The sequence below is a fragment of the Abramis brama genome, assembly GCF_963993115.1.
Source record: "Abramis brama genome assembly, chromosome: 2".
NCBI classification, from domain to species: domain Eukaryota; kingdom Metazoa; phylum Chordata; class Actinopteri; order Cypriniformes; family Leuciscidae; genus Abramis; species Abramis brama.
In genome coordinates this window covers 9,171,792-9,197,849 of record NC_139964.1, presented here as the reverse complement: position 1 = coordinate 9,197,849, position 26,058 = coordinate 9,171,792, and the positions used below count along the sequence as shown (strand labels likewise).

At 36.5% G+C, this 26,058-nt stretch overlaps 1 protein-coding gene across 1 annotated transcript in view; it reads right to left on the bottom strand.

Annotated features, from left to right (window-relative positions):
* The window catches only part of LOC311077597 (protein NLRC3-like), a gene marked incomplete at its 3' end in the record, with an annotated part of 522,782 nt that extends 497,061 nt beyond the window's left edge, over window positions 1-25,721 (bottom strand). The window contains exons 1-2 of the mRNA XM_084106154.1: window positions 25,508-25,721; window positions 24,680-24,802 (exon numbers count right to left, since the gene is read on the bottom strand). Coding sequence (XP_083962280.1) covers window positions 24,680-24,802; window positions 25,508-25,629 — 245 coding nt within the window. The 5' untranslated portion in view covers window positions 25,630-25,721. The remainder of the gene's footprint in view (window positions 1-24,679; window positions 24,803-25,507) is intronic.
* Window positions 25,722-26,058: the final 337 nt, after the last annotated feature.

The window sequence follows — 26,058 nt, the reverse complement described above, 5'->3', positions numbered from 1 at the left end:
GGCCTGGATACGTGCCCAAGGTTCCTACCACTCCCTTTCGAGACCAGGTGGTGAACCTGCAAGCGCTGCCCTTGGAGGAGGCAGACCCAGCCTTGGCACTGCTCTGCCCAGTACGCGCCCTTCGTGCTTACGTAGACAGAACGCGGTGTTTCAGGACCTCAGACCAGCTCTTTGTCTGTTATGGTGGGAAGCTGAAGGGAAAGGCTCTCTCAAAGCAAAGGTTATCTCACTGGATAGTGGATACCATTGCTTTGGCATACCAGCAGCAAGGTCGTCAATGCCCCCTTGGTGTGAAAGCCCACTCCACTCGTAGTGTGGCTTCCTCTTGGGCTCTAGCGCATGGCGCCTCGCTAACAGACATTTGTAGAGCTGCAGGCTGGGCGACACCGAACACATTCGCGAGATTCTATAATCTCCGAGTAGAGCCAGTTTCTTCCCATGTACTCGCTTCAACCAGCCGGTACTAGATTCTGCTCAGGTGTCTTCGCTTGCTCGCCATTCCTCTCCACGGACGGGATACGTGCGATTATCTTCTCAGGTGAGTCTGATAAGCTCTGAGTTTCCTCCAGCACTGGTTACGTCAACGCCTGAGTTATGCCAATCTGCCATAACGCAGCTTTTGCGCTTGACTAGGTGCCTCCATGTGCATGGTCCCCCCTCTGGGCGACCCCCACATGTGTATTCCACTGTAAGTCTCTTTTGAGCGTGTGTCTTTCACTTGGCAGGCCACCTTGCCACCCCTGGGGTTTAAATATTCCACCTGCGGCTGGACACCTCAGTGATACTCCATATGCATCCCTCTGGATCATATGTGTCTCTCAAGTCCCCCCCTTAATGGTTGGGCGTAATTGCATATTTCTCCTGAGATATGCTTCCCAATGTACCTTGGTATTCCTGTGTTAGGTAGGACTCCTTCGTTCGTGCTAGTCTCACAACAGGGAGCTCAGATTTACGCAGGGCACTGGATGACAGCCGAGGTGGCGTGATTAGACTGACGAAAGGGAACGTCTCGGTTACGGATGTAACCCTCGTTCCCTGAGTAGGGAACGGAGACGTTACGTCTTCCTGCCACTTCCGCTGTACCGCTGGGAACGCCTGAGTTCAGTCTCGGCTCCTCAGCGAAGACATATCTGCATGTTGCCAGCGTACTTCCTTATATACCCCCGGCGTGGGGCGGAGATACGCTATGCAAATTCCGCAGACCCATGGCATTTCATTGCCATTGGCTCGTTTTATATACTCGAAGATGACAGGCTTTCTAAGCGAAACCCCAATCGTCGTCATCCGACGTAACGTCTCCGTTCCCTACTCAGGGAACGAGGGTTACATCCGTAACCGAGACGTTTCGTGTATTCGCCTGTTTAGAATCTAATGTGAGAATTAAACCTTTGTTATTATTTGTATCTCCGTGTTCTGCCTCCTTCTTCATCTACCTGTGACGTGACAATAACCGGCCAAAAGATGAGTTGGGAGCTCGCTGGACAGATCGCGGCTTTGGCCCTGGATAGCCGCAATCTGTTCGACTACACCAGGAGGTTTTGTCTTGTCGCTGTCACCAGCTCTTTAAACAATGAGACGATCAAGGCGTGTTACTGGATTGGGGCCGAGGTGGTCAATCGAGGGAGCTTCCAGATCTCTCCGGTCTGGACTGGAGAGAGGCACTCTCCAGGTGTCTGGAAAGCTTCATCCCGTGGCATGCCATGATACCACCTGATCGTCACATCGCCGCCCCGGTGTTCACTTCCGGTCCTGAGTCTCGTCCAGCCGAGCCTGCACTTCACGCCAGTCCAGTCCAGTCCAGCCTGCACTTCACGCCAGTCCAGCCGAGCCCAAGGCAGTATGCGTCATGCCTGCCGCACTTGAGACTGTGAGTGTCATGCCCGCCGCGCCTGTGACAGTAAGCGTCATGCCCGCCGAGCTAGAGACTGACAGCGTCATGCCCGCAGAACTATTGTTTTCTTTTATCCCGCCGAGCTTAAAGCTCCCTTCGCCGCTGGTTCTGCCCAGCTCAAAGCCCTCTTCATCGCTGGCCCTTTCCAACTCAGAGCCCTCTTCATCGCTGGTCCTGTCCCGTCCAGCACAGAGCCCTCACCGCTGGTCCCGTCCAGCACAGAGCCCTCACCGCTGGTCCCGTCCAGCCAAGAGCCAGCGCATCACGTCAGCCCTGCCGAGCCTGCTCATCACGTCCCGTCTGCCCAGCCAGAGACTGAGCCTGTCCCGGTCCCAGTTCCTGTCCCAGAGCCTGTCCCAGAGGCTTGTCTTGACGCCGTCATTCTCCCCCCAAATTTTTTTTGGGGGGCCATACGTCTCCGCCATGGCCACCCGAAGGGTCCTCTCCGCCATGGCCACCCGAAGGGTCCTCTCCGCCGTGGCCGCCTGAAGGGTCCACTCCGCCATGTCGTAAATACCAGTGGGAAGCTTGGGATTTTCTCTAAACCCCGATCTTTACGAGTTGGGTGCGTGTCACTGAGAAACAGAATACCACAATACTTAAAGTTATTTAGCAGTGATATTGTCAGGCTTTTCTATTTACAGCGCAGTTAGCTAATCGCCTGCACAGGATATGATGGCATTATAATATAACAATGCACCATGTAACATTTCCAGAACAAGAATTTAAGAACCTGTTGTGGCAAAAATATTCATTAAACAACCATCACTGCGTAAGAGACATTTCTGAAGTCAAATTGTCTTTTAAAAGTATTTATTCTTGCAAGAAGGCCCAGTTGCCACACATAAGTCACCAGTACAGTCTGTGAAACAAGTGCAACGACGAGAGGGAGGGCAGAGGAGCCTTTATACTGCTTTCAAGGTCTCCTGCTTACAGGCCCTTATCTAAACAAGGGAAGGTTTCTCTGCTAGTCATCTAATCCTGCTGAGTTTATTCTTACAAACTCACAAGTTCTAAATTGGACGACCTCTGACCTCTGTCCCTTTTCAATCTGCCTCCTCCTGACGTTTCACCTGTTTCCCAGTGATTAAAAACAAACACATATTAGTCATATGTTGGCAAACTATGTACAGTCCAGCAAAGATCATTCCAATGTCTTAATAATGAAAATAATGAAAATCAACACTGTAAATCAATGAAAATCTAAATTTTCCATTACAAACCTTACTGTGTTTTTGTGTAATTATTTAAGAGAAAGTGATAAATACATAGACACTCTATTGGCCACTGGATCGTACGTCAACGGCGCCGCCATATTGCTGAGGGCAACTTTCCCATACCTCTCATCATGGGACTTGAGAAAAATGGCTGCTTCGTGTGCTGCTTGAGGCCATACAAATCGCTGCACAATTGAAAACAGGTCTCGGGGAATTACCTTTCACAAGCATGACTGAACATTTGTTTCTGGTTGTATTTGGTCATTATATAATTAGTAATAGTAACGTCAGTCAGATGTTTAGCTGTTAGTTAGCTGTGAAAGTTGAGACATGAGTTGACATGATTTATATTATAGTTTTAGCTTAAATATTATATTTTATATTATAAAGTGAATTTCCTGAACTCTAAATATTCATCTATATTTTCTTAAAACCGACTTTTATGACAAGTATTTGTTTCAGGTATGTACTAGTCACTATTTAATTTACTATTTTTATTATTGTCTATATTATTCTGCACTTCATATTACAGTACATTGTATTTGCTATTATTATTATTATTATTATTATTGTTATTATAATATTATACAATTTGCAATTATCAATCTAGTATTGTTATGCTGTTAAATTATTGTACTAGTCACTATTTACTTATTATTTTTTTATTGTCTATATTCTGTCATTGATATTTCATATTCTATTGTTATTATTATAGTATTATACATAAACTATATGCTATTATCAATTTATTATTATTATTATTATTATATTATTGTACTTTTCATTATACTATATAATTATATACTATATAATTATACTATTCATTACTATTTTATTTGCTGTATACTGTTTATTTTATTTTATTGACTATACACTAAACTATTTACCATTACTTCTCACTTTATCTTATATTTACTATTTGCATTGCACTGTAGTTGTACCATATCATACACTGTTAACCCTTGCTGTAAAATTCTGACAATATTATACCATTTTCCATTAAAACAGTAATATACCGTAGAAAATAAAACTAGCCTACAGGAATATACTGTGAATTAACAGCGCTCAAAATCGACACTCAGAGGCTGTTTTCCAAATCACACCCTATACCAGGGGTGGGCAAACTACGGCCCGTTAGGCTGTTTAATCCGGCCCGTCGAGTATTTAAAAAATTGTCTTAAGATCGCATTCATTTAGCCTTTTTCTTGCAATACTTTGCGTAATATATATATTGCGTTGCATATATTTGACAATCGGAATATCAGATATTGCATGCCATAGCTGTAAAAAAGGAAAATATGACATAAAAGCAGATCATAATTCATTCAGCGCTGTTGTGGCTGCGGTGTGTCACGTAACAAGCAATGACGCGTCACCATGGAAACCAAACAGACAGTGACTTAAGCGCATAGACTTGTTGCACGTTAATGTTTTTTCCTTTTTTGGAAACTCACAGAGAAAAAAAAAATGTTTGGTAACCGCTTGCACACCTGTTTAGTTTTTCCTTTGATTTGTCTGCTATTTAGTTTCTTTGCTCCTCTGGATTTGTGGATGTATCCTGACTGATTCCGTTTACCGACCTTTATCGCCCGGCTTTCGGCTACGCTCCCCTGTGTGCCATGTACAGAACCCGTTTTTTTTTCATTAAATGTTCTGATCTGACTTTGCTTTTTATGTTTTATTTTATTATTCTTCAAATAAATTTGTATATTCATTTATTCCATTTTTTTCCACAAATGTATGACTTTTTGAAGTGCAAATTGATTGCCATATGCAGTTTTAATAGTTGAATTAACGTAACCTTCTGTCATTTTTACTCTTCTAAGTGTGCACTTTCTAATTTACTGTTAGGACCATTAAATAATAATAAGGATAAACAATATTTAAAAAGTATAGGCTATAATTATCTAACATATGACTAATTAAAAATTAACCTCAAACATTTTTGGCGTATAAATGGCACGAGAAATAAAATTCGTGGTATAGATACGCACTTTCATGAGATCGTGTTTCATAATCTGCTACTGGGCCGGCCCTCTGTCAAATTTTAAAACCCACTGTGGCCCTTGAGCCAAAAAGTTTGCCCACCCCTGCCCTATACCCTCATTCACTATTCCCTACATTAGTTCACTAATATAGTCCACTTGAATGAAAAGAAGTGAGTGAATTGAGAAACTGATGAACACCTGATAAGCAGAATCACTGAAGGACAGAGAATCAAGAACAGAAAAAAGAGAAACACAAGAACTACAACTGACTTCCAGCAACACTGAGTGTGAAACCAGTTTACAAACCAGTTTACGATTATTTCTTTCATACATGTACAAAAGTTCTTGTTGAGAATTAACAGAGATTTAGTTATTAATAAAATTTGTTGTCACCATGATGGAGATCAGTATTTGCTTTAGTTGGTCTCTTGTCCCTTGACTTCTTACCATTCATCTCTCTCTGGCTGCTGTAACAGTGAGTTTATAACACACATTTGTTATGGCAAGAAAGAGTCAAGAGGAAGATGATCAGGTGTTTTTATTTTTTTGTGATGATGTCACAATCATCCTGGACATGCCTGATTTTCAGATTTTTCCTGTATATAGTCATTGAAATTATAGTTATCTCATGTTTAGCATATATCTGTGAATCTACTAAATGAAATCAATATTTCTGTAATCAGGTCTTCTGAAGAATATTGTAATCATACAGTGCATTCAATTTTATTTTACTGCTGCTTGACTCAGACCCACACAGACATCAACAATCAGCATATGAATCTCAACAATGGTGAAAAGTTTCATGTCGCAATGCATGCTGGGTTCCAGGATAATATAAAACTCCCAGCATGCACTGCTGCATGAATAATAATAATAATAATAAAAAATAAATATTGCCACCATTGTTGAGATTAATGTGCTAAATTGTGATATCTCGGTGATTCTAAAACAGAGTGTAGGTCTGTTTCTCTGGTTATGCATCATGTGTTAAAAAAAAAGAGTCATTGTATCTTATTGCTGCGTTTTCACAGTGGTGGTAATGTAGCACTTTACTTGAGGATTAAACTCTGAATAAGTGAGAATGAATTCCTTAGTGAATGAACAGGCAATATGATGATTTTGTCATCATAATCATTATAACTGCAGTCATTCATAAACTGTGTGTGCGCAAGTGTGACTTGCAAAAACACAGCTCAAGCAGCAAAAGAAAAACTAATGTTTTAGCATCAGCATCCTAACTAAAGCAAGCACTGATCTCTATAACGGTAACTTCAAGCCAAACATTTTCAATTAAACATCTCAATAACAACTTCTGTAGATGTATGACAGAAATAAAGTCATACTGGTTAATAATAAGTGTAATAATGTGTAATGGCTGGAAGTCAGTCGTAGTTATTGTGTTTCTCTATTTTCTGTTCTTGTGTTTCTCTTTTCTTCAGTGATTCTGCTTACAATCACTTACATATTCCCTTAATTATCTCACTGCATCGTTACTTTTTACTCGTAGTGGGGATTTCCCTGAGGGGTTGAAAGGGTTAACTGTGTAAGATAAAAAAGACACACCCACAAAATGTTTTTTAACAGTAATAAACTGTAAGTTATAAAACAGGTTTATACTGGCAACACTGTTGCCAGTAGTTTACTGTAAAATTTATTTTTTGGGTCACCGTTGTGCAGAAGAGTAGAGCCTGTGCTTCAGTCCAGGAGAAGATCTACAAACATTGATGATATGCTGCATGTTGCTTTATTTAACAGGCGGTGACTGTGTAGTTGCTGAGCCAGTGGAAATCTTTTTATGTACAATAGTTTTTTAGTGGTCTCAAATAAAAGAAGTTCACAGTAATACTTTACTCACATTATTAATGCACTATACATTTTAGTTAATACATTTAAATGACAGTTGGTCAATTTAAGGCAGTCGGTTTCTGCAAGTGTAATTAGTTAACTATAATTTAGTGCATTTTTACAGAAACAAACTAGATTACAGTAAAGAACTGTACAATTAACAGTATTTTACTGGCAACAGTGTTGCCAGTATTTTACTGTAAAAAAACCCGGTAAGGTCTAACAGTGTAGCATATTACCAAAAAGGATCCATCAGTTATCTTTGTTATTGTATATTTGGACTATCTATCTGTAAATATCTATCATTTTAGTGCTATAAAAATACAGAAAGCAGCCTACCGGTGTGATTTGTATTTGCCGATTTGTTTTCTCAACGGCGGTTAATTCTAACCACAAGAAAAGCTAAAATCAGGTTAAAGACAGAAAATGCTTTTTCCACAATAAGAAAACTTTATTTCATTTAATGTGAAAATGTAATTATATCTCAGTATGGGGGTCTTCACAATTTTTATCCAGTAATACATGACAAAGCCTTTTCAAGCTTTGATAATTCCTTATATTTTATAAGTCTAACTATCGAGATTTTGAATGGAACTTTTAGTACACCACGTAAAAGCTCACCCGTTTACCTGCATAGGTTTACAGCGCAGTCTTGCCCTCAGCAAATTGGCAGACGCGCTGACTTATCGCAGCAACGCTCCAAAACGGCCCTATTGGGGCCGTCTATTTATTTATTATGTCTATGTCTTGTACCCTATGTCTTTTGCAGTGCCCTTCGAGTTCGCACTGAACACGTACGAGTACGGACTGGAATCTCACTCAAGATGGCGGAGTATAGCCTACCCAGTGTAGTCCACTTCTCAGAGCACTGACGGGCGAATGAACACACCTCAGGTCACCTTACCTGACCAGAAAACAAAAGTGAAACGGAAGAGATGCCAGTCAGGAGATAACAAAACACATCCAGTGTAGGCTATTTTACTCCGATATATGCTGTGGTGAGTTCAAAAGTTATTATTTATGTTATAATGTAGGCTACAATAGAAATACTCTGTCATTTACTGTAGGCTTCTCCATTTCCTTAAAGAGGATTTCAAACCGGACGATATTGAATGTGCAATAGAAATGAAAACATTGATAGTGTTGGCACGCTTTTCTAAAATGATGTGTTGAAAACAAAACAACCTGTAAAAAGAGATGTTAAAAATGACACATGTTGTGTAGATTTTAACACATGTAGTGTGTGTGCTCAGGCACAGCACATGTTGTGTCAAATTTAACATACACTGTTAGACCTTACCGTTTTTTTTTTACAGTAAAATACTGGCAACACTGTTGCCAGTAAAATACTGTTAATTGTACAGTTCTTTACTGTAATCTAGTTTGTTTCTGTAAAAATGCACTAAATTATAGTTAACTAATTACACTTGCAGAAACCGACTGCCTTAAATTGACCAACTGTCATTTAAATGTATTAACTAAAATGTATAATGCATTAATAATGTGAGTAAAGTATTACTGTGAACTTCTTTTATTTGAGACCACTAAAAAACTATTGTACATAAAAAGATTTCCACTGGATCAGCAACTACACAGTCACCGCCTGTTAAATAAAGCAACATGCAGCATATCATCAATGTTTGTAGATCTTCTGCTGGACTGAAGCACAGGCTCTACTCTTCTGCACAACGGTGACCCAAAAAATTAATTTTACAGTAAACTACTGGCAACAGTGTTGCCAGTATAAACCTGTTTTATAACTTACAGTTTATTACTGTTAAAAAACATTTTGTGGGTGTGTCTTTTTTATCTTACACAGTTAACCCTTTCAACCCCTCAGGGAAATCCACACTACGAGTAAAAAGTAACGATGCAGTGAGATAATTAAGGGAAAATGTAAGTGATTGTAAGCAGAATCACTGAAGAAAAGGGAAACACAAGAACAGAAAATAGAGAAACACAATGACTACGACTGACTTCCAGCCATTACACATTATTACACTTCTTATTAACCAGTATGACTTTATTTCTGTCATACATCTACAGAAGTTGTTATTGAGATGTTTAATTGAAAATGTTTGGCTTGAAGTTACCGTTATAGAGATCAGTGCTTGCTTTAGTTGGGATGCTGATGCTAAAACATTAGTTTTTCTTTTGCTGCTTGAGCTGTGTTGTTGCAAGTCACACTTGCGCACACACAGTTTATGAATGACTGCAGTTATAATGATTATGATGACAAAATCATCATATTGCCTGTTCGATCACTAAGGAATTCATTCTCACTTATTCAGAGTTTAATCCTCAATCAAAAGTGTTACATTACCACCACTGTGAAAACGCAGCAATAAGATACAATGACTCTTTTTTTTTTAACACATGATGCATAACCAGAGAAACAGAGCTACACTGTGTTTTAGAAACACCGAGATATCACAATTTAGCACATGAATCTCAACAATGGTGGCAATATTTCTTTATTATTATTATTATTATTCATGCAGCAGTGCATGCTGGGAGTTTTATATTATCCTGGAACCCAGCATGCATTGCGACATGAAACTTTTCACCATTGTTGAGATTCATATGCTGATTGTTGATATCTGTGTGGGTCTGAGTCAAGCAGGAGTAAAATAAAATTGAATGCACTATATGATTACAATATTCTTCAGAAGACCTGATTACAGAAATATTGATTTCATTTAGTAGATTCACAGATATATGCTAAACATGAGATAACTATAATTTCAATGACTATATACAGGAAAAATCTGAAAATCAGGCATGTCCAGGATGATTGTGACATCATCACAAAAAATAAAAACACCTGATCATCTTCCTCTTGACTTTTTCTTGCCATAACAAATGTGTTTTATAAACTCACTGTTACAGCAGCCAGAGAGAGATGAAAGGTAAGAAGTCCAGGGACAAGAGACCAACTAAAGCAAATACTGATCTCCATCATGGTGACAACAAATTTTATTAATAACTAAATCTCTGTTAATTCTCAACAAGAACTTTTGTACATGTATGAAAGAAATAATCGTAAACTGGTTTGTAAACTGGTTTCACACTCAGTGTGGCTGGAAGTCAGTTGTAGTTTTTTCTGTTCTTGTTTCTCTGTCCTTCAGTGATTCTGCTTATCAGGTGTTCATCAGTGTCCCAGTTCACTCACTTCTTTTCATTCAAGTGGACTATATTAGTGAACTAATGTAGGGAATAGTGAATGAGGGTATAGGGTGTGATTTGGAAAACAGCCTCTGAGTGTCGACTTTGAGCACTGTTAATTCACAGTATATTCCTGTAGGCTAGTTTTATTTTCTACGGTATATTACTGTTTTAATGGAAAATGGTATAATATTGTCAGAATTTTACAGCAAGGGTTAACAGTGTACAACCTGTGTCGTTTCTTAACACATCTCTGTTTTAAGGACCACACAGTTTGTTACCTTTAACACATCTAATGTGTTAACGTTATTCCTCTTACACAGAAATGTGTTGAAACCTTTTACACAATAATGTGGTAGGCAGCCTATAGTTACACAACTTGTGTCAGATATTACATGTGACTGTAGTCGGTGTATTGCCACAGTTATTTCCTGTGTTTACAACTGAGTGTTTGGATGAAACTGAAACATATTGTTAACTTGTTTTTATGGAGTCCAGTGATGTTTAATAAAGAGTTTGAACATTTTATTAACTGGATGTTTTAAACAGCATGAATCTACATAGACAAGCTCTTATTGAGAATTAACAGAGGTTCAGAGGTTTGATGTTTCATTGAATGTTTTATTTTGAAGTCACCAGAATCGTGATTAATGGCTCCTTTATTGAAGCTCTTGACCCTTTACTCTTTTGTTAGTTTTTCTCTGGCTGCTGTTACTGTATTTTAATAAAACACATTTTTTATGGCGAGAGAAAATTAGATCAGATGTTTGAATGTTTATCAGAACACTGAAAAAGAGGCATGATGTTATTGGCTGCCAAAAAACACCCGTTAATCTTTAAAGGTGGGGTATGTGATATGCAAAACCTCAAATGGTCCTACCTTCTTTCCTTTGACTCCACCCATTCAAAGAACATGGACATGGATGGGGGGAGGGGGGATGGTACAACGTTTGATTGACGCATTTACTGTCCAATGATTCTAGGTGGTCTTGGAAATGATTGGCTGGAGTTTTTCGAGTCCTGCCCGTTCCACAGATGATTAAATTGCTTAATTTTTATTTCAGTGCTTCTAACTCAGTGGCTGTAAGTGGGTTAGGAATAGGATTTCAAGTGATTTTGAAAAAATGGCCAAAAAAGAGAATTACATACCCCACCTTTAAGATTTTATATATTTTTATTTAAAAAAAACAATTTTTTAGAGCTTTTTATGGTATTTTTTTCATAAACACAAACTGCCCTCCATCCAGTGCTATTCAGAGTTACATTTTAACACACATTGTGTATTAAAAATCTACACAACATGTGTCAAAATACCATCAACACATGCTGTGTGTTGTTTTTTAACACATCTCAGAGGCATGGGTTATAATACGCCCTAGAATAGTTCATTATTATTTTCTCATTAAAAGTAAAGATGTTGGTTTTTATGAGAAAATGTAAAATGCACTTTTTGTTAAACGTGTAGTTTAGATAACTAGATTTTAATTTTATTGTATTATTACTTTTGTTAACTTAAACTTATTAGGTAGCCTATAAAGTGGGCCGTCCCTGATTTATCAAAAAAAATTCTGTTTCTAAATTAAGAACATACAGAATATTAACACAATTTTTTTTTTTAATCAAAAAACATATTTAACAACCCAAATTATAAATTACCATACGTTCATGTAATATGTAGGCTAATAGGCTACATCCTAATAGGCTACATCCATGTGTATTTTACAAATACAAATGTATTATTAATTAATTTAGTATAATTTGTCATTAGTGATAAATGTCTGTTGAAATGTTAAATATTATATGTGCTTACGTGTCTTTCATCTAATTTATAGCCGCCTACATTATCATTTGCATTGTTATGTCGTGTCTCACGCACTTCCTTCCCCGTGTTTATTTTATTCAAATTTATTGTGCAGTGGTATAGCCTAGGCTATGAGTAAAATTAATCAGTTCACTCAATGCATGCGCAAAATATAAAACAACTGATAGAACATGTTGTGTTGACATTCAATTGGATGAAATCTTGATTAATTAATGATTCATGAAATCTTGATGAAACATATTAAAAATGTGACTATAACACATGCAACAACGAGGCTAATAAATATTGAATGAGGAACATTTCAAATGGTAACCATATTGTACAATGTTTTGCTGTATAAGCTTTCACTAAACACTTAAAATTAACTTTAATTGTGTCCACATTTTAAAGCTTTATGCGCTGCATCTAAATTTTGCTCCTCACGTCCTTTCTTCACTCCACAGATTGAATGTAGGCCTAATGCCTTGACTTCCTTTCTGCTCTTTCTTTCCGTTACTTGAGTTTCCTGACTGCACACTCATTTTTGTTTTCTAATAAAAGTTGATTTTATATGTCATGTCAACTATAAAATAACCAGTGGATGTAAATTTGTTTATTGAATTTGAGTATAATTTAGGTTAATGGTCATTAATTGTACCTGAATCTACTGAGTTCTCCTTTGAGGTGTGGAGCAGATCGCAAAAATGAAGTATACCCAGGCTTTAAGACCATTGAGCACAGTCCAATCAAGCTTAAATTGCCCACTTTACCTGACGGCCCTAACCTGCATTCAAATGCTTGTTTGCATCCTAATTTCACTACAGACTCTGCAACAGCGTTTAGATTGAGACGAAGCAGTCTTCTGTTTGAAATGTGCACGAGCCACAAGAGAACACTGATCATTTCCGACACTTCCGCCTGAGACTACAAGCTATCACATATAAACATTTTATATTATGATTTTTCTTGGTAATGTGACGTAAAGGATTCACTATATTGTTCTGACTTGCAAAAAACAAACAACAAAAAAACACTTGTGAACTGTACCCGAGTCTGCATAAAAAGGGTGATCTGGGATATGAACACAATCATACTAAATCGTGAAGTGAACCGCAATTGATGATGAATGTTTCGATAAAAAGTGTGTGTTCTCACTTTTGTGACAAGCTTGACTAACACTTAGCAAGCAGAAGCCGCGTTTCCATTACCCTTCAAATTGCGCAAATTGTAAATGTGAATTGAAAATACGCCTAATGGAAACACGTAAATTTCACAAAAACTCCCATTTATCGCAAAAACGTTTTTACGCTCGCTTGAGGAGGTTTTTCAGGCAATTCGAAAAAGGAATATTTCGCAAACCTGCAATGGAAACCGTTTTTGCGCATTTACAGGTCACCTGACTTAGAAGGCGCAGTGTGTTTGGACAGAATACGAGACTCGAGTTCTTTATTAAATTCATATAAGACAAAAGAATGACAGAAATACTGGATTCTAAACCTCAAAGAAATGCCACAATCAAGACCTCGGAGCAGAAATGAGTGAGAAAAACCCAGAAACACCTCATATGTGCCGCTCACAGTATAAGGGTCTTTCCTTACCATTAATGCTTGAATAACACGCCTACGTTTCCTTCCATTAATAATAATAATGTCTAGTGCGGTACGTGGCTGTGAGATATAAACCTACCAACGTCCGTTGCCATGATTTTTGGAATGACTTATCGCGAGAGGAAAAAAATTCCGTTTTAGTCTCATAACATCGGTTAATGGAAACGCCGTCATTTCGCAATATTTTTTTATCGATATTTAGAAAAAATCGCAAAGGTTTTGCGCAAATCTGTAATGGAAACGCGCCTAGAGACATAGTAGATATTTCTGCTCGCCTTCAGCAGAAATTGACTCCCAAATGAGAGAATATTAAGTAGCCCAGCATTGGCACGTGCCTTTATGCTTACTGGCATCTGGTTGTCTTTGGTGTGTGCCAGTGGACAGTGTGTTGGTGCAAAAATAGTATTTAAAATTACTTTTGGAAAAATATGTAATAAAAATCTTAATATTATTGTTCTTCTGTTAATACAGTACAGTGAATAATTTGAAAGTGAAATACAGTGAAAGTAATTTGCATCATGGAAAGTTCAGCATTATGTTATTAATTTAAAAGAAAACAAAACATAATGCCCTTGTAGAATTGAAATAATCCAAGATATTTGAAACGAACAAAGACTTCTTTCCACCACGCACAAGGACCATTTGGAGTTCCCAAAGACACAGATGGTTATCTAGGCCTGTAGGCCAATATGTGTGTACTTCGGGGGTCGATGAATTGTCACACCTTTAGTTCAATGGGGGAAGTTGGAGTTATCTGATTGGTCAGTTTGACAGTTTGTCTCACATTTGGGTTTTAGTCAGGAAAGGATAAAAGAAGATTGAAACTGTTGCTCTGTCTCTTTGGTGCTCTGGCTCTTCTTATTCTCTGGGTCCCTTTCTTGGGGCTGTCTTCCTTTACCTCCTATTTCCTCTCTCTCTCTCTCTCTCTCTCTCTCTCTATCTATCTATCTCTCTCTCTCTCTCCTCTTACTCTCTGTCTCTCAGTGTTTGCTTTAGTTGGACTCTTGACCCTTAATCTATTGACGTTAGATTTAGTTTGGCTGTTGTAACGGAGATATACCAGCCAGATGAACAACAATTGATCAGGTGGTGTTGGTTATGTTTTGACATAATCATCATTTGACCTGAATCACAAAACTCATTTAGAGAGTTAGGTTTACCTTGTTGATTACAGCAACCTTCTACAGTATACTCTTTTCAGAATTTTCAATATAATCAAAACGATTTCTTAAAAGTTGTTCTGATCAAAATACTTTTATATGGACACACAGACATCAATAGTCAGCCTGTGATTCTCAACAATGGTGACAATAATAAAGCACGTTGCAGTGCATTCTGGGTGCCACCAATCAAAACTCATTCATGGCTCCCATCATGCATTGCAGTATGGATAAATTATGATCTGAATTGTCTTCGTAATTTCCTTTCCCTAATTAAATATTCTTTTTGTCACCATTGTTGAGATTCATACACTGATTCTCGATGTCTGTGTGTGCCTAAAAGAAAGATTTTTTTTTTATCAGAACAACTTTTAAGAATTCATTTGTATTATATTGAAAAATCTGGATCTTATTCTGTAGAATCACAGTGATGCTGTAATGACCAATATACATTTAAGTCAGAGATTAGGCTCTAAATGAGTTCAGTGATTCAGGTCAAATAATGATTATGTTAAAATATAACCAACACCACCTGTTCGCCTTTTCTCTTTGTTCATCAGGCTGTTATAACTCAATTACAACAGCCAAACACAATCTAAAGTTAAACATTTAAAGGTGAACTGGCCAACTAAATCAAATACTGATCCCCATAATGGTGACTAAAATTGTGACTCCTTCAGTGATTCTGGTTGTTAACATCAGGTGTCTTCAATAACGGTCAATCATCACTCAATCAATCACTTAATAAGCTCATTAACTTTATAATTGCCCACTTTACCTGACGGCCCTAACCTGCATTCACATGCTTGTTTGCATCCTAATTTAAACGTAAAGGATTCACTATATTGTGCTGACTTGCAAAAAACGAACAACAAAAAAACACTTGTGAACTGTACCCGAGTCTGCATAAAAAGGGTGATCTGGGATATGAACACAATCATACTAAATCGTGAAGTGAACCGCAATTGATGATGAATGTTTCGATAAAAAGTGTGTGTTCTCACTTTTGTGACAAGCTTGACTAACACTTAGCAAGCAGAAGCCGCGTTTCCATTACCCTTCAAATTGCGCAAATTGTAATTGCGAATTGAAAATACGCCTAATGGAAACACGTAAATTTCACAAAAACTCCCATTTATCGCAAAAAAGTTTTTACGCTCGCTTGAGGAGGTTTTTCAGGCAATTCGAAAAAGGAATATTTCGCAAACCTGCAATGGAAACCGTTTTTGCACATTTACAGGTCACCTGACTTAGAAGGCGCAGTGTGTTTGGACAGAATACGAGACTCGAGTTCTTTATTAAATTCATATAAGACAAAAGAATGACAGAAATACTGGATTCTAAACCTCAAAGAAATGCCACAATCAAGACCTCGGAGCAGAAATGAGTGAGAAAAACCCAGAAACACCTCATATGTGCCGCTCACAGTATAAGGGTCTTTCCTTACCATTAATGCTTGAATAACACGCCTACGTTTCCTTCCATTAATAATAATAATGTCTAGTGCGGTACGTGGCTGTGAGATATAAACCTACCAACGTCCGTTGCCATGATTTTTGGAATGACTTATCGCGAGAGGAAAAAAATTCCGTTTTAGTCTCATAACATCGGTTAATGGAAACGCCGTCATTTCGCAATATTTTTTTAACGATATTTAGAAAAAATCGCAAAGGTTTTGCGCAAATCTGTAATGGAAACGCGCCTGGAGACATAGTAGATATTTCTGCTCGCCTTCAGCTGAAATTGACTCCCAAATGAGAGAATATTAAGTAGCCCAGCATTAGCACGTGCCTTTATGCTTACTGGCATCTGGTTGTCTTTGGCGTGTGCCAGTGGACAGTGTGTTGGTGCAAAAATAGTATTTAAAATTACTTTTGGAAAAATATATAATAAAAATCTTAATATTATTGTTCTTCTGTTAATACAGTACAGTGAATAATTTGAAAGTGAAATACAGTGAAAGTAATTTGCATCATGGAAAGTTTAGCATTATGTTATTAATTTAAAAGAAAACAAAACATAATGCCCTTGTAGAATTGAAATAATCCAAGATATTTGAAACGAACAAAGACGTCTTTCCACCACGCACAAGGACCATTTGGAGTTCCCAAAGACACAGATGGTTATCTAGGCCTGTAGGCCAATATGTGTGTACTTCGGGGGTCGATGAATTGTCACACCTTTAGTTCAATGGGGGAAGTTGGAGTTATCTGATTGGTCAGTTTGACAGTTTGTCTCACATTTGGGTTTTTAGTCAGGAAAGGATAAAAGAAGATTGAAACTGTTGCTCTGTCTCTTTGGTGCTCTGGCTCTTCTTATTCTCTGGGTCCCTTTCTTGGGGCTGTCTTCCTTTACCTCCTCTTTCCTCTTTCCTCTCTCTCTCTCTCTCTCTCTCTCTATCTCTCTCTCTCCTCTTACTCTCTGTCTCTCAGTGTTTGCTTTAGTTGGACTCTTGACCCTTAATCTATTGACGTTAGATTTAGTTTGGCTGTTGTAACGGAGTTATACCAGCCAGATGAACAACAATTGATCAGGTGGTGTTGGTTATGTTTTGACATAATCATCATTTGACCTGAATCACAAAACTCATTTAGAGAGTTAGGTTTACCTTGTTGATTACAGCAACCTTCTACAGTATACTCTTTTCAGAATTTTCAATATAATCAAAACGATTTCTTAAAAGTTGTTCTGATCAAAATACTTTTATTTGGACACACAGACATCAATAGTCAGCCTGTGATTCTCAACAATGGTGACAATAATAAAGCACGTTGCAGTGCATTCTGGGTGCCACCAATCAAAACTCATTCATGGCTCCCATCATGCATTGCAGTATGAATAAATTATGATCTGAATTGTCTTCGTAATTTCTTTTCCCTAATTAAATATTCTTTTTGTCACCATTGTTGAGATTCATACACTGATTCTCGATGTCTGTGTGTGCCTAAAAGAAAGATTTTTTTTTTATCAGAACAACTTTTAAGAATTCATTTGTATTATATTGAAAAATCTGGATCTTACTTTGTAGAATCACAGTGATGCTGTAATGACCAATATACATTTAAGTCAGAGATTAGGCTCTAAATGAGTTCAGTGATTCAGGTCAAATGATGATTATGTTAAAATATAACCAACACCACCTGTTCACCTTTTCTCTTTGTTCTTCAGGCTGTTATAACTCAGTTACAACAGCCAAACACAATCTAAAGTTAAACATTTAAAGGTGAACTGGCCAACTAAATCAAACACTGATCCCAATAATGGTGACTAAATTGTGACTCCTTCAGTGATTCTGGTTGTTAACATCAGGTGTCTTCAATAACGGTCAATCATCACTCAATCAATCACTTAATAAGCTCATTAACTTTATAATTGCCCACTTTACCTGACGGCCCTAACCTGCATTCACATGCTTGTTTGCATCCTAATTTAAACGTAAAGGATTCACTATATTGTGCTGACTTGCAAAAAACAAACAACAAAAAAACACTTGTGAACTGTACCCGAGTCTGCATAAAAAGGGTGATCTGGGATATGAACACAATCATACTAAATCGTGAAGTGAACCGCAATTGATGATGAATGTTTCGATAAAAAGTGTGTGTGTTCTCACTTTCCTGACAAGCGTGACTAACACTCAGCAAACAGAGAAAATGTAGATATTACTGCTCACCTTCAGCAGAAATTGACTCCCGAATGAGAGACGGTATTAAGTAGCCCGGCATTGGCACATGCCTTTATGCTTAGTGGCATCTGGTTGTCTTTGGCATGTGCCAGTGGATAGTGGCATGTGCTAAAACAGTGTCGGTGCAAAAATAGTATTTTAAATTACTTTTGGAAAAATACGTAATAAAAATCTTAATATTATTGTTAATATTATTTTATTGTCTAGATTATTATTGTCTTTCTGTTAATACAGTACAGTGAATAATTTGAAAGTGAAAGTAATTTGCATCTTGGAAAGTTTAGCATTATGTCATTTAAAATAAAACAAAACAATGCCCTCATCTAAGGACTTTTTTTTTTTTTGGCATATCCTAATGATGCCTTCATCTTTGAAAATATTTTTTGTCTTGCAAAATATTTTTTGTCTTCATTATGACAAAAAAAAAAAAAAATTGTCTTCATTATGACAAAAAATAAATATTTTTTGTCATAATGAACTCAGATGTAATTTTCCGCTAATTCTTTTTTGTAAATTGAACTCTGTGTAAAGGATTGTGGGTGATTGGAGGACATGAAGGATACACTTGATGCATCCTTTAAAACAGACTGAATGATGGATGCAAAATGAAAGCTGCTTCCAAGTATCCTTCAAACTGAGACGGCTTTACTAAAATATAGTCTTCTGATTGAGAAACACACTGAAGTGCCAGTGCAGGACAAAATATGATGCAAGCACAAAGTGTTTAGGGTCATAATCAGATATTAGTTTGCCATCTGCAAGCAGGAGGTGTTTGAACTCAGAACTAGAAGTGTAAGACTGAGTGTTACAAATTTTGAAGAGCAATGGAGCTTAAAAGTTACTGTTTTAATACATGAATCTGAGATATGAAACTTGATTGCCAATGTTACTGTAAATTTGTTTTTATTGTCCTTTTGATGATATTTAACAGATTAAGGCCTTAAATCAAGACAAAGAGAAGGGAAACACACTGAATCAGTGTTGGAGTTAATGAGATAATTAAGTGATTGAATAATAATTTAGCATTATTGATGAACACCTGCTGTTAACAAGCAGAATCACTGAAGGAAAGAGAAACACAAGAACTACAACTGACTTCAGTCACAACCTTAGATGAAATCAACTGAAGAGAAAATACATAAAATAACAAAGACAAACAACTGTAAAAATTAAAGTAAACAGGGTCAAGTGCCCAACTAAAGCAAACACCCATCACCATAATGGTAACTTACAATTTGTGATTTTCTCCTTCAGTGATTCTGCTTGTTAACATCAGGTGTCTTCAATAATGCTCAATAATCACTTAATTAATCACTTAATTATGTCATTAATTTTAACACTCTTGAGTGTTAATTTAACACTCATATTTTAACACATTACACTCTTGAGTGTGGACTCATATACACTCCCAGCCCCAGGAGTGTTAATTTAACACCGCTCCATCTGAAAGCAGGTGATGGTGATTTACTACTAATCAAGGAACCGGCTTTACTGACGAGATGCGCATAACAATATCGTGCGATATATCGCCCAGCCCTATCCTGAAGTATCGATACTGACGTGGTATCGAAAAGGATCGATGCTCACATAAAAATATCGATCCAAATGTGTTTTTTTACCAGTAATTTTTTATAAATTTTTGCACGCAATTCAGTTAGTAAAATAAGTTTCTAAGTTGAAAAATAAGCGAATGTTAGCGGATAATTGTGTAGGATAGAACTTTTTCTCCTAGTCATCTGGATACAAGACAAAACCAATCAATCACAGAGAGCATGGTCGGGAGTTATTTCGCAATAAACAAACCAAAAGTGTACATAACAGTTCAAAATGTTGACGTCAGTAAGATTTGTTTAATGAAATTAATATTTTTATTCAACAAGGATCGATGCATTAAATTAATCAAAAGTGACAGTCAAGGGTTTTACACTGTTAAAAAAAAAATCTACTTCATATAAATGCTGTTCTTTGAACTTTGTTCATCAAATAATTCTGCATAAAATGTAGCATGGTTTCCACAAAAATATGAAACTGTTTTCAACATTGATAATAATAAGAAATGTTTCCTGAGCAGCAAATCAGCATATTAAAATTAATTCTCATCATGACTGGAGTAATGATGCTGGAAATTCAGCTTTGATCACATGAATAAATTACAGCTTACTATGGCATAGAAAACAGATAGCCCATGTTAAATTGTAATATTACAGTTTTTACTGCATTTTTGATCAAATTAATGCAGAAGAGAATTAAAAATCTTACAGACCCCAAACTTTTGAACAGTTGGCTAGTACTAGTAGGCTAGTACTATAATTAGGGTAGTTTTGTAAACGTCACTGACTAATTACAGTCGAGTTGAGAGCACAAATCACAAAATATTTAGGCCTAGTAGTCATGAAAACGTATTCAGATTTAGCATATTAATGATGCATTCACCTCATAAATCATGACACACTGCTCTAGCACAGGAAAGTGCATACAAGTTCAAGTGCATGCTTTTAAAATGAAAAAGTATTGGTATCGGTATTTGCAGTAGCCTATCGCCCATCACTAAATATCATACACTGTTAGCCCTTGCTGTAAAAAAAGGCGTAATTCAGACAGTATCATACCATTTTCCATTAAAACAGTAATATACCGTAGAAAACAAAAATAGCCTACAGGAATATACTGCAAATGAACAGTGCTCAAAATCGACACTCAGAGGCTGTTTTCCCAATCACACCCAATACCCTCATTCACTATTCCCTACATTAGTTGACTAATATAGTCAAAAGAAAAAGAAGTGAGTGAATTGAGACACTGATGAACACCTGATAAGCAGAATCACTGAAGGACAGAGAAACAAGAACAGAAAAAAGAGAAACACAAAAACTACAATTGACTTCCAGCAACACTGAGTGTGAAACCAGTTTACAAACCAGTTTATGATTATTTCTTTCATACATGTACAAAAGTTCTTGTTGAGAATTAACAGAGATTTAGTTAATAATAAAATTTGTTGTCACCATGATGGAGATCAGTATTTGCTTTAGTTGGTCTTGTCTCTTGACTTCTTACCATTCATCTCTCTCTGACTACTGTAACAATGAGTTTATAAAAACACATTTGTTATGGCAAGAAAAAGTTGATCAGGTGTTTTTATTCTTTTGTGATGATGTCACAATCATCTTGGACATGTCTGATTTTCAGATTTTTCCTGTATATATTCATTGAAATTATGGGTATGTCATATTTAGCATAAATCTGTCTATCTACAAAATGAAATCAAAATTTCTGTAATCAGGTCTTCTGAAAAATAACAATCATATAGTGCATTCAATTTTATTTTACTCCTGCTTGACTCAGACACACACAGATATCAACAATCAGCATATGAATCTCAACAATGGTGAAAAGTTTCATGTCGCAATGCATGCTGGGTTCCAGGATAATATAAAACTCCCAGCATGCACTGCTGCATGAATAAAATAAAAAAATTAAAAAAAATATTGCCACCATTGTTGAGATTAATGTGCTAAATTGTGATATCTCTGTGTTTCTAAAACATAGTGTAGCTCTGTTTTTTTTTTGGTTTATGCATGATGTGTTAAAAAAAATGAGTCATAGCAATTTATTGCTGTAGTTTCACAGTAGTGCTAATGTAACACTTTTGATCGAGGATAAAACTCTGAATGAATAAGAATTAATTCCTTAGTGAATGAACAGGCAATATGATGAATTTGTCACCATAAGCATTACAACCACAATCATTCATAAACTGTGTGTGCACACAAGTGTGACTTGCAAAAACACAGTAGCACAGTAGCAAAAGAAAAATGAATATTTTAGCATCTGCATCCCTACTAAAGCAAGCACTGATCTCTATAATGGTAACTTCAAAACAAACATTTTCAATTAAACATCTTAATAACAACTAGATGTATGACAGAAATAAAGTCATACTGGTTAATAATAAGTGTAATAATGTGTAATGGCTGGAAGTCAGTCGTAGTTATTGTGTTTCTCTATTTTCTCTTCTTGTGTTTCTCTTTTCTTCAGTGATTCTGCTTGTTAACAGCAGGTGTTCATCACTAATGCTCAACAATCACTTACATATTCCCTTAATTATCTCACTGCAACATTGTCTCAGTGTTACTTTTACTCTTTGTAGTGTGGATTTTCCTGTGGGGTTGAAAGGGTTAACAGTGTAAGATAAAAAGACACACCCACAAAATGTATTTTAACAGTAATAAACTGTAAGTTATAAAACTGTTTTATACTGGCAACACTGTTGCCAGTAGTTTACTGTAAAATTAATTTTTTGGGTCACCATTGTGCAGAAGAGTAGAGCTTGTGCTTCAGTCCAGGAGAAGATCTACAAGCATTGATGATATGCTGCATGTTGCTTTATTTAACAGACGGTGACTGTGTAGTTGCTGATCCAGTGGAAATCTCTTTATGTTCAATAGTTTTTTAGTGATCTCAAATGAAAGAAGTTCACAGTAATACTTTGCTCACATTATTAATGCATTATAAATTTTAGTTAATACATTTAAATGACAGTTGGTCAATTTAAGGCAGTCGGTTTCTGCAAGTGTAATTAGTTAACTTGAATTAGAATTTAGTGCATTTTTACAGAAACAAACTAGATTACAGTAAAGAACTGTACAATTAACAGTATTTTACTGGCAACAGTGTTGCCAGTATTTTACTGTAAAAAAACCCGGTAAGGTCTAACAGTGTACCATTTTCCATTAAAACAGTAATATACCGTAGAAAACAAAAATAGTCTACAGGAATATACTGTAAATTAACAGCGCTCAACATCGACACTCAGAGGCTGTTTTCCCAATCACACCCTATACCCTCATTCACTATTCCCTACACTAGTTCACTAATATAGTGCACTTGACAGAGTGAATGAAAAGAAGTGAGTGAATTGAGACACTGATGAACCCCTGATAAGCAGAATCACTGAATGACAGAGAAACAAGAACAGAAAAAAGAGAAACACAAGAAATACAACTGACTTCCAGCAACACTGAGTGTGAAACCAGTTTACAAACCAGCTAACGATTTATTTCATACATGTACAAAAGTTCTTGTTGAGAATTAACAGATATTTAGTTGTTGATTTTATTGAAAAAAATAAAGTTTGGTCTCTTGACCCTTGACTTTCTAATATTAATTTTTCTCTGGCTGCTTTAACTATGAGTTTATAAAACACTTTGTTATGGCAAGAAAAAGTCAAAAGGAAGATGATCAGGTGTTTTAGGCTGGTGAGATGATGACATAATCATCCTGAGCATGTCTGATTTTCTGATCACATCCAGTACATAAGCTTTGAATTTATGGATATTTATCATTTACCTAATCCAACAATGTTTTTGTTAACATTTATTATAAAGGATATTGAAATCATATAGTGCAGTAAAACATTTAGAACTTGCCTTTTATTTGGACACAGACATCAACAATCAGCACATGAATCTCAACAATGGTGACAATCAAAAGTTTCATGTCGCAATGCATGCTGGGTTCCAGGATAGTATAAAACTCCCAGCATGCACTGCAGTATGAATTAAAAAAATAAAAATATTGCCACCATTGTTGAGAGACGTGCTGATTTTTGATATCTCTGTGCTCCTGCAAGACAGTGTTGCTCTGTTTTTCTGGTTTTGCTTGATGTGTTAAAAAAAGAAATTGTCATTGTAAATCATCGCTGTAGTTTCACAGTAGTGGTAATATAACCATTTTGATACAGAGTTAGACTGAGTGAGATTCAGGAATGAGCGGGCTATATGATGATTTCATCATCATATTCAATTTAACAAACTGCATTCACAAACCGTGTATGCACAGGTGTGGCTTGCAAAAACAAAGTTTAAGCAAGAGAAAAATGTATGATAAAAAAATCAAGAGTCAGGAGCCCAACTAAAGCAAACACTGATCTCTATAATGGTAACTTCAAACCAAACATTTTCAATTAAACTTCTCAATAACAACTTCTGTAGATGTATGACAGAAATAAAGTCATACTGTTAATAATAAGTGTAATAATGTGTAATGGCTGGAAGTCAGTTGTAGTTCTTGTGTTTCTCTATTTTCTGTTCGTGTATTTCTCTTTCCTTCAGTGATTCTGCTTGTTAACAGCAGGTGTTCATCACTAATGCTCAACAATCACTTACATATTCCCTTAATTATCTCTGCAACACTGTCTCAATGTTACTTTTACTCTTTGTAGTGTGGATTACCCTGTGGGGTTGAAAGGGTTAACAGTGTAAGATAATTAAGGGAATATGTAAGTGATTGTTGAGCATTAGTGATAACGGAGTACTAACGGAGGGTCAGATGTCACTGGTCCATCACTGAGTCCAATGGGTTGCCTCATGGATGTGTTACTCTTGAGAGACACACCGCTGGGTTCTGGAGACTCTGATCTCTGTCTCTTCCTCCTGCTGATGCTGACAAATGACAAACAAAACATCGTTTCACAGCACTAACAATACTGAATAACTTGAATGAACCTTAGATTTACATTTGATAATTTCTGACACTGTAATCCAAAGAGAGGAATGTAATTTTTGTTGTGTTACTGAGAGCATAACATGCATCACCTATGTAAATACTCATCTAAACACCAAAACAGTATACCTTTGCTCACCTATTCAAAATTTTTAATCCTGAGCAGAGAATGGAAAAATTACTTTTTTTTTAAGTATATCTGGGTTTTAAGGAGGCAGTAACACGAGAAATGGAAATGTTGTAATACAAAGCTTCAAAATTGTTATAGAAAAGAGTATGAAAATAGAAAAGAGATGAAAGTAAGAAACAGTGTAAGAATAATATACAGTATATATATATGAGCAAAAATCTGCTAAGGGGTAATAATAGGACAACATATTCGAAACTACTCCTTTTCTGGTAAAAAAAGAAGAAAAAAAAGAAAAAAGAACTTGATTTTCAAGGTAATGAATTTGCGACAGCTGAATGTAACATTTTTGACAAGTCAAACATGTCAGTCTCTGAGTAACATAACTTATTTAAGATGTGAGATAAACGTCATTCTGTAAAATAAGTATTATTACCCTTTGGCAGATTTTTTGCAGGTTTCTGGAGTTGCTTTGTATAAAAGCGTCTGCTAAATGTTTAAATGGCTAGTGTCTTACCTGGGGTCAGAGGTCACTGCATCCCTAAATTTACTCTTCACAGACACACAGCTTGATCCAGGAGATGGGGAACTCATTTTAGAGGCAGTGTCCTCATCTTCTCTCTTGATATAGAGACTCATTTTAGAGAACCTGTTCTCCCATTCTCACTTCTCAAAAGTGTTGAGAGATTGATGTCAGACCTTTTATGTGGAGATATATAGAGTACAAAGGTTTTCTGTAAAACAATGGCGCTGTAGTAAGTAGTCTTACACTCTTAGAAAGAATGTGTTAAAAATGACACAACCTGTGTTCAATTTTGACACATCCGTGGGTGAGCTCCAGGACTACTAGTTTTGTGTTCATTTTAACTCATTCACTGTGCAAGTTCAAATGATGATTGTCATAATATAACCAATACCATCAGATCCCTTTTCTCTTTGTTCATCTGGCAGTTATAACTCAGATACAGCAGCCAAACAAAATCTAAAGTAAACATATATGGGTCAAGAGTCCAACTAAAGCAAACACTATTCTCCATAACGGTGGCTTACAATTTGTGATTTTCTCCT